This window comes from Pongo pygmaeus, chromosome 2 (genome assembly GCF_028885625.2).
Source record: "Pongo pygmaeus isolate AG05252 chromosome 2, NHGRI_mPonPyg2-v2.0_pri, whole genome shotgun sequence".
Lineage (NCBI taxonomy): Eukaryota > Metazoa > Chordata > Mammalia > Primates > Hominidae > Pongo > Pongo pygmaeus.
In genome coordinates this window covers 145,023,485-145,038,503 of record NC_085930.1, presented here as the reverse complement: position 1 = coordinate 145,038,503, position 15,019 = coordinate 145,023,485, and the positions used below count along the sequence as shown (strand labels likewise).

Below are 15,019 nucleotides of genomic sequence, written 5' to 3'. Positions count from 1 at the left end.
GATCCTCCCACCTTGGCCTCCCAAAATGCTAGGATTACAACTGTGAGCCACCGTGCCTGGCCAAAATATTTTTTTTCTTATATCTTTATTCTAGAAGCTTTTTTCTATTTATTTTTTAAGACAGAGTCTCGCTTTGTCACCCAGGCTGGAGGGCAGTGGTGTGATCTTGGCTCACCGCAACCTCTGTCTCCTGGGTTCAAATGATTCTCATGCCTCAGCCTCCCAACATAATTGGGATTACAGGCGTGTGGCTACCGTGCCTGGCTAATTTTTGTATTTTTTAGTAGAGATGGGGTTTCACCATGTTGCCAAGCTAGTCTCAAACTCCTGGCCTCAAGAAATCCACCTACCTCAGTCTCCCAAATTACTGGTATTAACAGGCATGAACCATTGCATCCAGCCTATTTAATTAAAAAAAAAAAACATTTTTGTTAAAAAATAAGAAACAGGCCAGGCGTGGTGGCCCATGCCTGTAATCCCAGCACTTTGGGAGGCTGAGGTAGGTGGATCACCTGAAGTCAGGAGTTGGAGACCAGCCTGACCAATATGTTGAAACCCCATCTCTACTAAAAATACAAAAAAATTAGCTGGGCTTTGTGGCATGCACCTGTAGTCCTAGCAACTTGAAAGGCTAAGACAGGAGAATGGCCTGAACCCGGGAGGCAGAGGTTGCAGTGAGCCAAGATCGCGTCACTGCACTCCAGCCTGTTAGAAATGGGTAAGTTCTTCAAAGATTATAAAAAGTCACAATTTCTTACCATAAGATTGCTATCCACTATTAGTGTGTGTGTGTGTGTAAGTGTGTGTGTATCCCAAATCAGCTGTCCTACCTTCCTCCAGCATTGACAGAACTAGACAAGCCCCAGCCCATAGTGCATGCCATTCCTTATTTGGAGATGCTTCCTTAACTATCCCTGGGCAACTTCCTTTTCTTTCTTTGTTCTATCCCCCTTACCTAATAAAGTTTTAAACTAATAACCGGTTGGGTAAAGTAAAATGTGAGGTCCTATTTCAACCAATGGAAACTGGACACAGCAGTAGGGTAGACGTGTCAGTCTCCTTTGTTTGGTGTGCTTTCGTGGCTGGACAGCTATTGAGTAGCACCCTTTCTGCAGAAAGTAAAGCTTGCCTTTACTTGCATTGTTCATTTGTTTCATCATTTGTTCCCATGTTAATTCTGTTTTTCGTGACACCAAAAACTTCATACCCAACAAGCCTGGGTAACAGAGCGGGACACTGTCTTAAGAGCTCCTGAAGGAAGCACTAAACATGGAAAGGAACAACCGGTACCAGCTACTGCAAAAACATGCCAAAATGTAAAGACCATCAAGGCTAGGAAGAAACTGCATCAACTAATGAGCAAAATAACCAGCTAACATCATAATGACAGGATCAGATTCACACATAACAATATTAACCTTAAATGTAAATGGGCTAAATGCTCCAATTAAAAGACACAGACTGGCAAATTGGATAAAGAGTCAAGACCCATCAGTGTGCTGTATCCAGGAAACCCATCTCATGTGCAGAGACACACATAGGCTCAAAATAAAGGGATGGAGGAAGATCTACCAAGCAAATGGAAAACAAAAAAAGGCAGGGGTTGCAATCCTAGTCTCGGATAAAACAGACTTTAAACCAACAAAGATGAAAAGACACAAGGCCATTACATAATGGCAAAAGGATCAAGTCAACAAGAAGAGCTAACTATCCTAAATATATATGCACCCAATACAGGAGCACCCAGATTCATGAAGCAACTCCTTAGTGACATACAAAGAGACTTTAGACTCCCACACAATAATAATGGGAGACTTTAACACCCCACTGTCAACATTAGACAGATCAACGAGACAAAGTTAAAAAGGATATCTAGGAATTGAACTCAGCTCTGCACCAAGTGGACCTAATAGACATCTACAGAACTCTCCACCCCAAATCAACAGAATATACATTCTTTTCAGCACCACACCACACCTATTCCAAAATTGACCACATAGTTGGAAGTAAAGCACTCCTCAGCAAATGTAAAAGAACAGAAATTGTAACAAACTCTCTCTCAGACCACAGTGCAATCAAACTAGAACTTAGGATTAAGAAACTCACTCAAAACCGCTCAACTACATGGAAACTGAACAACCTGCTCCTGAATGACTACTGGGTACGTAATGAAATGAAGGCAGAAATAAAGATGTTCTTTGAAACCAACGAGAACAAAGACACAACATGCCAGAATCTCTGGGACACTTTCAAGGCAGTGTGTAGAGGGAAATTTATAGCACTAAATGCCCACAAGAGAAAGCAGGAAAGATCTAAAATTGACACCCTAACATCACAATTAAAAGAACTAGAGAAGCAAGAGCAAGCACATTCAAAAGCTAGCAGAAGGCAAGAAATAACTAAGATCAGAGCAGAACTGAAGGAAATAGAGACACAAAAAACCCTTCAAAAAATCAATGAATCCAGGAGCTGGTTTTTTGAAAAGATCAACAAAATTGATAGACTGCTAGCAAGACTAATAAGAAGAGAGCAGAATCAAATAAATGCAATAAAAAATGACAAAGGGGATATCACCACCGATCCTACAGAAATACAAACTACCATTAGAGAAAACTATAAATACCTCTACACAAATAAACTAGAAAATCTAGAAGAAATGGATAAATTCCTCGACACATACACCCTCCCAAGACTAAACCAAGAAGAAATTGAATCTCTGAATAGACCAATAACAGGCTCTGAAATTGAGGCAATAATTAATAGCTTACCAACCAAAAAGAGTCCAGGACCAGATGGATTCACAGCCGAATTCTACCAGAGGTACAAGGAGGAGTTGGTACCATTCCTTCTAAAACTATTCCAATCAATAGAAAAAGAGGGAATCCTCCCTAACTCATTTTATGAGGCCAGCATCATCCTGATACCAAAGCCTGGCAGAGACACAACAAAAAAAGAGAATTTTAGACCAATATCCTTGATGAACACTGATGCAAAAATCCTCAATAAAATACTGGCAAACTGAATCCAGCAGCACATCAAAAAGCTTATCCACCATGAACAAGTGGGCTTCATTCCTGGGATGCAAGGCTGGTTCAACATACGAAAATCAGTAAACGCAATCCAGCATATAAACAGAACCAAAGACAAAAACCACATGATTATCTCAATAGATGCATTAAAGGCCTTTGACAAAATAACAACCCTTCATGCTAAAAACTCTCAATAAATTAGGTATTGATGGGACGTATGTCAAAATAATAAGAGCTATCTATGACAAACCCACAGCCAATATCATACCGAATCGGCAAAAACTGGAAGCATTCCCTTTGAAAACTGGCACAGGACAGGGATGCCCTCTCTCACCACTCCTATTCAACATAGTGTTGGCAGTTCTGGCCAGGGCAATCAGGCAGGAGAAGGAAATAAAGGGCATTCAATTAGGAAAAAAGGAAGTCAAATTGTCCCTGTTTGCAGATGACAGGATTGTATATTTAGAAAACCCTGTAGTCTCAGCCGAAAATCTCCTTAAGCTGTTAAGCAACTTCAGCAAAGTCTCAGGATACAAAATCAGTGTGCAAAAATCACAAGCATTCTTATACATCAATAACAGACAAACAGAGAGCCAAATCATGAGTGAACTCCCATTCACAATTGCTTCAAAGAGAATAAAATACCTAGGAATCCAACTTACAAGGGATGTGAAGGACCTTTTCAAGGAGAACTACAAACCACTGCTCAATGAAATAAAAGAGGATACAAACAAATGGAAGAAAATTCCATGCTCATGGGTAGGAAGAATCAATATCGTGAAAATGGCCATACTGCCCAAGGTAATTTATAGATTCAGTGCCATCCCCATCAAGCTACTTTCTTCACAGAATTGGAAAAAACTACTTTAAAGTTCATATGGAACCAAAAAAGAGCCCGCATCGCCAAGTCAATCCTAAGCCAAAAGAACAAAGCTGGAGGCATCACTCTACCTGACTTCAAACTATACTACAAGGCTACAGTAACCAAAACAGCATGGTACTGGTACCAAAACAGAGATATAGACCAATGGAACAGAACAGAGCCCTCAGAAATAACTCCGCATATCTACAACTATCTGATCTTTGAGAAACCTGACAAAAACAAGCAATGGGGAAAGGATTCCCTATTTAATAAATGGTGCTGGGAAAACTGGCTAGCCACATGTAGAAAGCTGAAACTGGATCCCTTCCTTACACCTTATACAAAAATTAATTCAAGATGGATTAAAGACTTAAATGTTAGACCTAAAACCATAAAAACCCTAGAAGAAAACTTAGGCAATACCATTCAGGACATAGGCTTGGGCAAGGACTTCATGTCTGAAACACCAAAAGCAATGACAACAAAAGCCAAAAATGACAAATGGGATCTAATTAAACTCAAGAGCTTCTGCACAGCGAAAGAAACTACCATCAGAGTGAACAGGCAACCTACTCATCTGACAAAGGGCTAATATCCAGAATCTACAATGAACTCAAACAGATTTACAAGAAAAAACAAACAACCCTATCAAAAAGTGGACGAAGGATATGAACAGACGCTTCTCAAAAGAAGACATTTATGCAGCCAAAAAACACATGAAAAAATACTCATCATCACTGGCCATCAGAGAAATGCAAATCAAAACCACAATGAGATACCATCTCACAACAGTTAGAATGGCAATCATTAAAAAGTCAGGAAACAACAGGTGCTGGAGAGGATGTGGAGAAATAGGAACACTTTTACACTGTTGGTGGGACTGTAAACTAGTTCAACCATTGTGGAAGTCAGTGTGGCGATTCCTCAGGAATATAGAACTAGAAATACCATTTGATTCAGCCATCCCATTACTGGGTATACACCCAAAGGATTACTGGGTATATACCCAGTATATAAGGTATATAAGGTATATACTGGGTATATACCCAAAGGATTATAAACACATGCACACGTATGTTTATAGCGGCACTATTCACAATAGCAAAGACTTGGAACCAACCCAAATGTCCAACGATGATAGACTGGATTAAGAAAATGTGGCACATATACACCATGGAATAGTATGCAGCCATAAAAAATGATGAGTTCCTGTCCTTTGTAGGGACATGGATGAAGCTGGAAACCATCATTCTCAGCAAACTATCACAAGGACAAAAAACCAAACACCACATGTTCTCACTCATAGGTGGGAACTGAACAATGAGAACACTTGGACACAGGAAGGGGAACATGACACACTGGGGACTGTTGTGGGGTGGGGGGAGTGGGGAGGGATAGCATTAGGAGATATACCTAATGCTAAATGACGAGTTAATGGGTGCAGCACACCAACATGGCACATGTATACATATGTAACAAACCTGCACATTGTGTGCATGTACCCTAAAACTTAAAGTATAATAATAAGAAAAAAAAAAAAAAAAGAAGAAACACATACATTAGCCTCGGCCTACAAAGTGTCAGAATTATCAGTATCAGTGTCTTCCACCTCCCACATGTCTCATTGGAACATCTTCAGTGGCAGTATTTTGCATGGAGCTGTCCTATCCTATGATAACAATGCATTCTTCTGGAGTACCTCCTGAAGGACCTGCCTGAGGATGTTTCACAGTTAATTTTTTTCATAAGCAGGAGTACACTCTAAAATTATGATTAAAATATAGAATAGAAATAGTATAGTATAGTATAGTATAGTAAATACATATGCCAGTAACATATTCATTATCCTCAAGCATTAGGTTCTATACACAAGTTGGATATGCTATACTGTTAAGACAACTGGCAGCATAATACACCAGCATCACCACAAACAACATCACAACAAACTCATGAGTAATGTGTTGCACCACAGGGTTATGTTACTACATCACTAGGTGATAGGAATTTTTCAGCTTCATTACAAGCTTATGGGATCCACCATCATGTATATGCAGTCCATTATTGACGGAAACATCACTGTGCAGTAGTACACTGACATTTTTTAACATTAGAATTTTTAGAAGTATTCATTATACTATGTTGAATTAGAGTTTCAAATTTATTCTAATTTGATTAAGCAGTATACAATTGATTTCTAATCTTTGTTACAATCTGTTATATCAATTTTGTATTTCCAGAGTTGGGTTAAACTCATTTTGTTCTTTTGACCTGTAATCAACACCTTGCTTAAACTCATTTTTTAAAAGTTCAAGTCAAACTATCTTAATGAGCTGTTTTTGAGTTGATACAGCAAAGTAAAAGAAATAGGTTATATTTGAGAAAAGTCTTAAATATGACAACTGTTTAATGAGAAAAAATAATTTTATTAAATTTGGAAATTATAACTAAATATTTGGAATTTAAATACTTAAAATTTATATTATGGTACTGCTATTAAACTATGTTTTAATTTCATACATTTTCATTAATGTTGACTTGTAGTTATATTTGTGTAATATTTTGCTGATGAATTGCCTTTGTATTCCAGGCTTTCATGTTACTCTGTGATCTTCTGATGATTTTCAGCCACCAATTAATGACAGGTGGCAGAGAGGGCCTTCAGCCTTTGGTGTTTAATCCAGATACTGGACTCCAGTCTGAACTCCTCAGTTTTGTGATGGATCACGTTTTTATTGACCAAGACGAGGAGAACCAGAGCATGGGTACTTGCAGCTATCATCTTGTCAATATTGATTTTTTTTTTACCAGCCCCAAAAGATAGGAGAAAAGAAACAAATTCAGTTCTAAAAATTATCGAGATTTCTTTCTTTTAAAAAAGTTGGCTGGGTGCAGTGGCTGACACCAGTAATCCTAGCACTTTGGGAGACTGAGGCAGGAGGATTGCTCAAACCCAGAAGTTCGAGAGCAGCCTAGGCAATATGGCAAGAGCTTGTCTCTACAAAACAGAAAAAACAAAAATTAAAAAAAAGTTAATAGTAATACATTCATATAGTTCAGAAACCAACAAGAATAAAAATGTACATAGTGAAGTCTCCCTCCTTTAACACTGTACCTCAGATCTTTTCCTGTCGTTATATAGAGAGCTCTGTCTTTCTCTAACAGCTACACAGCATTTCTTTATGTAGATATAGCATAATTCATATTATCCATCTCACATAGATTGACATATGGCTAGTTTCCAATCTTCAACTTTTACAAACTATGGTGTAATGAATAGTAGTGTACATTTGTTATTTCCCACATGTACAAATGTGTATGTAGGATAGATGTTGTTTCTAATTGGCTATGTCCGGGTTCATAATTTTGCTAAAAGAAAGTATCCAGGTTCCTTTCTATTCCTAAGTGGTCATTATGTATTACTTAAATGAACAAAAACCTAACTGTTTGATATTAAATGCTGAAAAACTGTTATCAAACCTCACTAGTGAAAATTGTGCTGTGCCTGCAGAATGATAACTTAGCAATATTAGACTGAATTGTTAATGATTAGTTGTACATAAGTTCACTTAGAATAGGTTATTTGTGAAATAGATTATTTAAGCTCTCTAAAATAATGTAAGAAGTATATTTGATCCACGAGTCTATTTGATGCTGTTCGGCTGTTCTTTCAGAACATTTTGGAAAATAATAGTCTGAAACAGTATGTTTATTTAGAGTCTATATTCATCTCAGGAGACAAATTTACCTGCTACTTGTCTTAAGCAAAAAAATGTCTGCTTCTCAAACTACTGATGCTTCACAATAAGACTAATTAGTAGAAAGCAGAGAGACTGACAACAAGTTCTTTTTATGAATCTATACATATAAGAGAGAGAAGAAAGAAGGTTGATTCCAAATAAGGGCAGGCCAGGACACAAGAGGGTCAGTACAGAGCCTGAAACAAATGTTATCATCTGGAGTCTTGTTGGCATGTTTTTTCTAGGATTAGAAATAGAAACCCCAGTGGGGTCTGGAACTTACAAATTTGAAGAAGAAACACACTTGTTTTGAAAGTATTTGATAGGGCTTTAAAAATTTTTTATATGTGCATAACATGGTTTGCAAAATATTTTGTTTCTCAGTTGATAATGTAACCATGTTTAGGATGAGCACTGAAAATTTAACTCATCCATATTTCCATTTCTTCCCTAAATATTTTTCTAAAAGAAAACTTTTTCCCTGTGTCTTAAAATTTTTCGGAAGTGTTCTCTCTGTGAGAATGTATTAACACATAAGGAATATTGAAATAAGAAAAGACAGCATTTTAAAGTTAATCAGATAATTTCACAGTATTGTTATGACACAAGTATCAGAAAAACAATCTTTATACATCTGTCCCTCAGTATTGTGGGGGATTGATTCCAGGACTCCCACTCATACCACAATCCATGGATGCCCAAATCTCTTAAATAAAATGGTAGAGTATAGTCAGCCCTCCCTATCCGTGGGTTCTGCATCCACAGATAGGGAGGGTAGACTATATATGGTTTGCTTATCTTATTCAGTCTTTACTATGATAATCTCCTAAGAAGATAGAAACCTTAGTACCTGTTAAATGTTTGATAAATGAGTAACTAAATACAGCACCCTAAAATAATTAATGTAACAGTTTTTGTCACATCTAAAACTGAATTGTACTATTTGTGAAGTTATAATATTAAGCTAATTTTCAATTATACAGATTATTTGCATTGTTTTACATGGATAAAGTACCAGAATTCATAACCAATTTGTAATCTGTGTTTAGAGGGTGATGAAGAAGATGAAGCTAATAAAATTGAGGCCTTACATAAAAGAAGGAATCTACTTGCTGCTTTCAGCAAACTTATCATTTATGACATTGTTGACATGCATGCAGCTGCAGACATCTTCAAACACTACATGAAGGTATAGTTAAATATTTTTATTTTTCTCCATCCTCTAACTGGCAGAGAAATTAGCAATTGAAAGGATGATGACAGAAGCTAAAATTGACAGCTTTTCACCTATGTAATATGGATGATTTTATGATAAAGTTTCTCTTTTATATAAGCTTTTTATCGTTCTGTACTATTATATCAGTTCCATTGAGTAGGAGTTCGAGCATTTATATGAAAGAACATACTTTCTAGCTACTTTCATAAGCTCCATTTTGTTCCTGACTCTGAAAAAGCAGTGCTCAGAGCTCTTCTTGATGTGGCCTGACAGGCACAGATGGGAGGGAATACTTCTCAGTTTTCCTGTATTTGCCTTGTTCTTGTGTCAGAGAGAATGTTCTCTTTTATTTAGAATATTGTATGTGCCATTTGATCTACTTGTGTCTTCATGTTTGGGTGTAGTCCAATTCCAGTTATGATATAGTAGCTGATTTATCATATTTTGCTGAACAACTGCAATGTGATGAGTAATGTGCTGGTAGCCAGAGGTTTAAGTAAGACACGATTTCTGCACTAAGGAGCTTACAGATTAAGAGTTAACTAACATCTAAACATAATATAATGTAGCATACTGATAATGAATGACTGCCATTGTTCATGCCATTTGTATTTGAGACACTGTTCTAAGACTTTCACATTATCATTGATCTTTCTAATCACCCTGTGATGTAAGAAATAGTATCATCATTTACATATAAGGAAACTAAGGCTCGAGAGGTAAACCTTTCAAGGTCACACACAACTATTGAAGTAACAGAAACTGGGATTTTATTTTAGGCTTGTCTGACTTCAAAGCTTAGCTCTTTTCACTAGACCACAAAGCTTCAGCATGATTATTGTAGTGATAGATGCATAAATTACTAACCTAACACCAAATATAGAGAGAGACTTAAGTGAGAGGAGCAAGAGAAGACTTCCTAAGGCTAATGTGTAAACAGAGTTGCATGGATGAATAGGAGCTTACTAGATAAGCATGGGAAGGAAGACAAGCCCTTGCCAAGACAGCAGCATAAATATGCCTACCTGTTTCAGCTCATTTTTCTGTAATTAGTCCAAAAAGAAATCATGAAAGAACTTGTCAAACTAATTATTGATATCCAAATAGACTGTGATATTTGCATGTTGAACCTTTCTAAAAGAAAATGTCATGATCTGTTAGCAAACTTCTGCTTGCTTCCAGTGACCATTTACTTTCCAAATATTCGCAGGCATTACATTTAATAATGTATTCTGTAAGCAGGCTCAGCATCAAGCTCACTGATGGTATTGTTCAGAAAAGTTATTCCTCATCCTGATTTTCCATCAGTCACCTGGAACTTTATTCCAAATTACATGTTCCTGGGTCCCACTCAACCTAAATGAAAAATATCTAGAGTGGATCCCAGGCATTTGTGGAGGAGGGGTTAATTTTCCATATAACCTTCTTTCCCTTTGGAAAATCAGAACTATGATTATCTTTCTCCGTCCTCTAGCACCTTTCCTATTCTTCACCATTTCTTAAAGAACACAAAGTTTCCATAATCTCCACAAATTTTCTTAAGACACGATTCATCTGGCCTAGGAAACTAATTCAATTCAGAACAACTTGATGCTTTCATTATCTCTTCACTAAATCTGGATGTCAGTTCCATTTTATAAGTGTTTATCCTACCCTTTTTATATAGTTTTCTCTTTAGCAGGAAATAAAGAGGCATAAAATATGTTGAGTTCTGGTTTTTCCTGGTAATCCTTTAACAATACTTCATTGGTTCCAAGAAGTGAGTCTTATTCAGAACTTTTATCATCCTTAGCATTTCAGGGACACTTCTATTCACTATAGGCTCTAACCTTTTTGTGAGTATTATAATAGCTGTTCGCTCTTCTGATATATGGCTATGTGGCTTTTCCTCCAATTTTTGTACATAATTAGTTCAGTCTGAACTTAAAAGAAATCTGCCTGCTCCAGTACTTTAGTGTTTTGATATTTATCTTTTTTTCTTCATTGAGATAATTCTTCTTTGCACTAAAAGGATGATCCTTTTGAGCTGTTCGCCTTTTAGCATTTCACATCATGGAAACATACCTATCTTTTTGAGATTTTGAAAATCTAATTGCCAAACTATTATTAATCACTTCTTCACATAGGCTGTAGACTTCAGCTTGGAAACAATTTCCAGATTTAATGGTTTTAAATGAAACCTTTTGATTATTTACTCACAGAAAAAATTATTTAAATCTTGTGTCAAAAAACTGAATTTTAACTTTTCCCAGTCACTGTTGAAGATGTCTGTGTTTTACTTTTTTATATTTTGATAGTAAAATATAGAAATGTTGATTGGGGGTTACAAGGATGAGAGTGCACAAAGTATTAAATGAAGAGTTAAGTCTGTTACCCTAATCCCCCCTTCCCCCTATTTAGGCCCACCCCCCAGAAGTAAGCAGTTTTAACTGTTTTGGTTTTAGTTCTTCAGGAGGCTTCTACCAAAATTCTGTTTCTTGATCTGTCACCTTTTAGATGTTGTCTGTTCAATCATGTTATAAAGAATGGGGCCGGGCGCAGTGGCTCACGCCTGTAATCCCAGCACTTTTGGAGGCTGAGGCTGGTGGATCACTTGAGGTCAGGAGTTCAAGACCAGCCTGGCCAACATGGTGAAACCCTGTCTCTACTGAAAATATAAAAATTACCCGATCATGGTGGCACACACCTGTTGTCCCATCTACTTGGGAGGCTGAGGTGGGAGAATTGCTTGAACCCAGGAGGCAGAGGTTGCAGTGAACCGAGATCATGCCATTGCACTCCAGCCTGAGCAACAGAGTGAGACTTCGTTTCAAAAACAAATAAAAGCAAAAATAAAAAACAAGAATGGAGAAGGCCAGGTACAGTGGCTCACGCCTGTAATCCCAGCATTTTGGGAGGCTGAGGTGGGTAGCTCACTTGAGATCAGGAGTTCAAGACCAGCCTGGGCAACATGGCAAAAACCCCATCTCTACAAAATATTTTTTTTAAAAATTAGCCAGGTGTGGTGGCACATGCCTGTAGTCCCAGCTATTTAGGAGGCTGAGGTGGGAGGATCACCAGAGCCCAGAGTTGAAGGCTGCAGTGAGCTACAATCACACCACTGCACTCCAGCTTGAGTGAGACCCTCTATCAAACAAGAAAAAACAAGAATGGGGAATTTTTCTCACCACCTCTCTTCCTGGAATTCCCAGCTTTTTTGGTTTTACTAGTATTAGTTCATAATCTTAAACATCAAATGTGCATTCCTGTAACTTCAGTTATTTAACTCCTGTTATGTTTAAGATGAAGAAATTAAACACTTTTTTATTTACCTTTCCTTTCTTTTACCAACCTGTTGGTTTTTTTTTTTTTCATTTTCAAAGGAGGTGACACCAACCTATTCTTTAACTCATGAAATGTCAGTAATTTTAAAGCCATGTTTTCTTTCTTTCCCTCACAGTATTACAATGACTATGGTGATATTATTAAGGAAACACTGAGTAAAACCAGGCAGATTGATAAAATTCAGTGTGCCAAGACTCTCATTCTCAGTTTGCAACAGGTAAGAAATTTGGAGAGAGGGAGACAAAGAATGGAAATAACATTATTGCACTTCTCTGTGCTTAATATTTGCTAGGTATCTCATCTCATTTAAACTAGGTCATTTTATATTGTTTTGTCAGTGCATTACTGTGGATATTTTCTGGTACAAAGACATAGGTTAGGTGTCTTTTCTTTTGGAAGAAAATCCTAGAGTTCATATTTCAAATAAATGCAATCCTAAGGTGATTTATTCTTGGACTAGATGAAATGTCAAATTGGAAATTTAAAAAGTAGTAATTTAAGAAGAAAAATATAAAAAGTATTTCATGAGGAAGGGCACCAGGAGATAAGAAAATGTTTTTCATATTGCATAAATAAGATTTCTAATAAATGCTTAGTAATTTAAAATGATTTCAGGGGACCTAGTGGATATATATATGTGATATGTGCATATATAAAAATACGTAATATATATATGTTTGTATTTAGTTTATTATAAAAGTCTCATATCAGTGGCAAAAGGATTGAGACTATTCAATAAATGGTGATGGGTCAGCTGACTGTATTTGAAAAAATAGCTGTTTATAGTCCTACCTAATGTGTACCCAAAATAACTACTAGATGGTTTATATATAAAAGGCCAAAAATAAGGGTTTATAAGAAAATAAGAGGATATTTTTTAAATCCTCTTTCTAAAGAAGTCACAGAGTTAATAATTGATGATCTGTATAAATTTTTTTCATTTTCTTTTTTTTTTTTTTTTTTTTTCTTTTTTGCAGAGATGATGTTTCACCATGTTGGCCAAGCTGGTCTCAAACTCCTCAGCCTCAAGTGATCCACCTACCTTGGCCTCCCAAAGTGCTGGGATTGTAGACATAAGCCACCTTGCCCCAGCCAATCTGTATAAATTTAAATAGGTTAAATAGATGTATACATCATTCAGCACTTTGAGCAAAGTTAAAAAAAATGACAGATGGGGGAAATATTTTCAGTCCTACATAACAGATCCTACAGATCAGTAGGAAAGATAAATAAATCCCACAGAAAAGTGAGCGAGGGATAGGAAAAAGGCACTTTTCCAAGGAAGAATCTTACAAACCAGTAAACATGAAAAGAGGCATTAGGCTGGGCGCAGTGGCTCACACCTGTAATCCCAGCACTTTGGGAGGCCGAGGCGGGTAGATCACCTGAGGTCAGGAGTTCGAGACCAGCCTGGCCAACATGGTGAAACCCCATCTCTACTAAAAATACAAAAAATTAGCCAAGCATGGTGGCAGGTGCCTGTAATCTCAGCTACTCAGGAGGCTGAGGCAAGACAATCATTTGGACCCGGGAGGCGGGGGTTGCAGGTATCCAAGATCATGCCATTGCACTCCAGCCTGGGCAACAAGAGCAAAACTGTGTCTCAAAAAAAAGAAAGAAAAGAGGCATTAATTAATTATATATAACATAAATAATAAGTAATGAAAGCCAAGCACAGTGGCTCACACATGTAATTCCAGCACTTTGGGAGGCCAAGGCAGGCAGATTGCTTGAGCCCATGAATTCAAGACCAGCCTGGGCAACATGGCAAGACCCCGTCTCCAAAAACAAAAACAAAAATAGCCAGATGTGTTGGCACGCACCCTGTAGTCCCAGCTACTCGGGAGGGTAAAGTGAGAGGATGGCATGAGCCTGGGAGGTCAAAGCTGCAGTGAGTTATGATTGCACCACTGCGTTCTAGCCTAGGTGACAGAGTGAGACCCTGTTTCTAATAATAATTATTATTATTATTAATGAAATACAAATTAAAATGGATACTTATTGCTCAACAGATTGGCATGACTGAAAATGATTGACAAAGATATAGAGGAAAAGGCCCCTTTTGAAAACTGCCTTGTTAGAAGACAGTTTTGTAGTATATTCCAAAAATTGAAGATATATATTCCCTTTAAACCAGTAATTTTGCTTCTAGGTATCTACATGGATATGCACAGGTGTGTACCAATAAATATATGTAAAAGATGTTTTATTGCAGCAGTCTCTGTAATAGTAACAAACTGGAAATAGTCTAAATGTCTATCAACAGGGGAATGGTTAAATAAACTGAGCTAGATAAAGGATTTTTAAGACAAAATATTGAGTGAAAAATATCAAGTTTCAGGACAAATGCAGTATGCTACCATTTATGTAAAAATAAAAACTTTAGCTGTAAATGTAATATATCTATACTGATTTAGAAAACTTTCAGACTTTAAACACTGGTTACCTTTGGAGAGAATAATGGTATTTGGTAGGAGAGAGAAAGAAGAACTTTTACTTTGATACTCTTTGAATTTTTCACAACAAAATGTATTCTTTGTATTCACTTTAAATGTACACTTTAAGTTTTAAAGTTTAAGGCTATTGTATATACCAATATGTGAAAACATTTTAAAGTTTAAGAATTTATAAACAGCCTGTAATCCCAGCACTTTGGGAGGCCAAGGCGGGCAGATCACAATATCAGGAGATCGAGACCATCCTGGCTAACACGGTGAAACCCCCTCTCTACTAAAAATACAAAAAATTAGCTGGGTGTGGTGGCGGGCACCTGTAGTCCCAGCTACTCGGGAGGCTGAGGCGGAGAATGGCATGAACCCAGGAGGTGGAACTTGCAGTGAGCCGAGATCAT

General features: G+C 37.1%; 1 protein-coding gene across 11 annotated transcripts in view; it reads left to right on the top strand.

Moving 5' to 3' along the window:
* STAG1 (STAG1 cohesin complex component) overlaps positions 1-15,019 on the top strand; it is a 406,778-nt gene that overhangs the window by 367,216 nt on the left and 24,543 nt on the right. For all 11 annotated transcript variants that reach the window (XM_054482540.2, XM_063662185.1, XM_063662190.1 and 8 more), the window contains 3 exons: positions 6,479-6,653; positions 8,678-8,817; positions 12,284-12,385. In XM_054482540.2, coding sequence (XP_054338515.1) covers positions 6,479-6,653; positions 8,678-8,817; positions 12,284-12,385 — 417 coding nt within the window. The remainder of the gene's footprint in view (positions 1-6,478; positions 6,654-8,677; positions 8,818-12,283; positions 12,386-15,019) is intronic.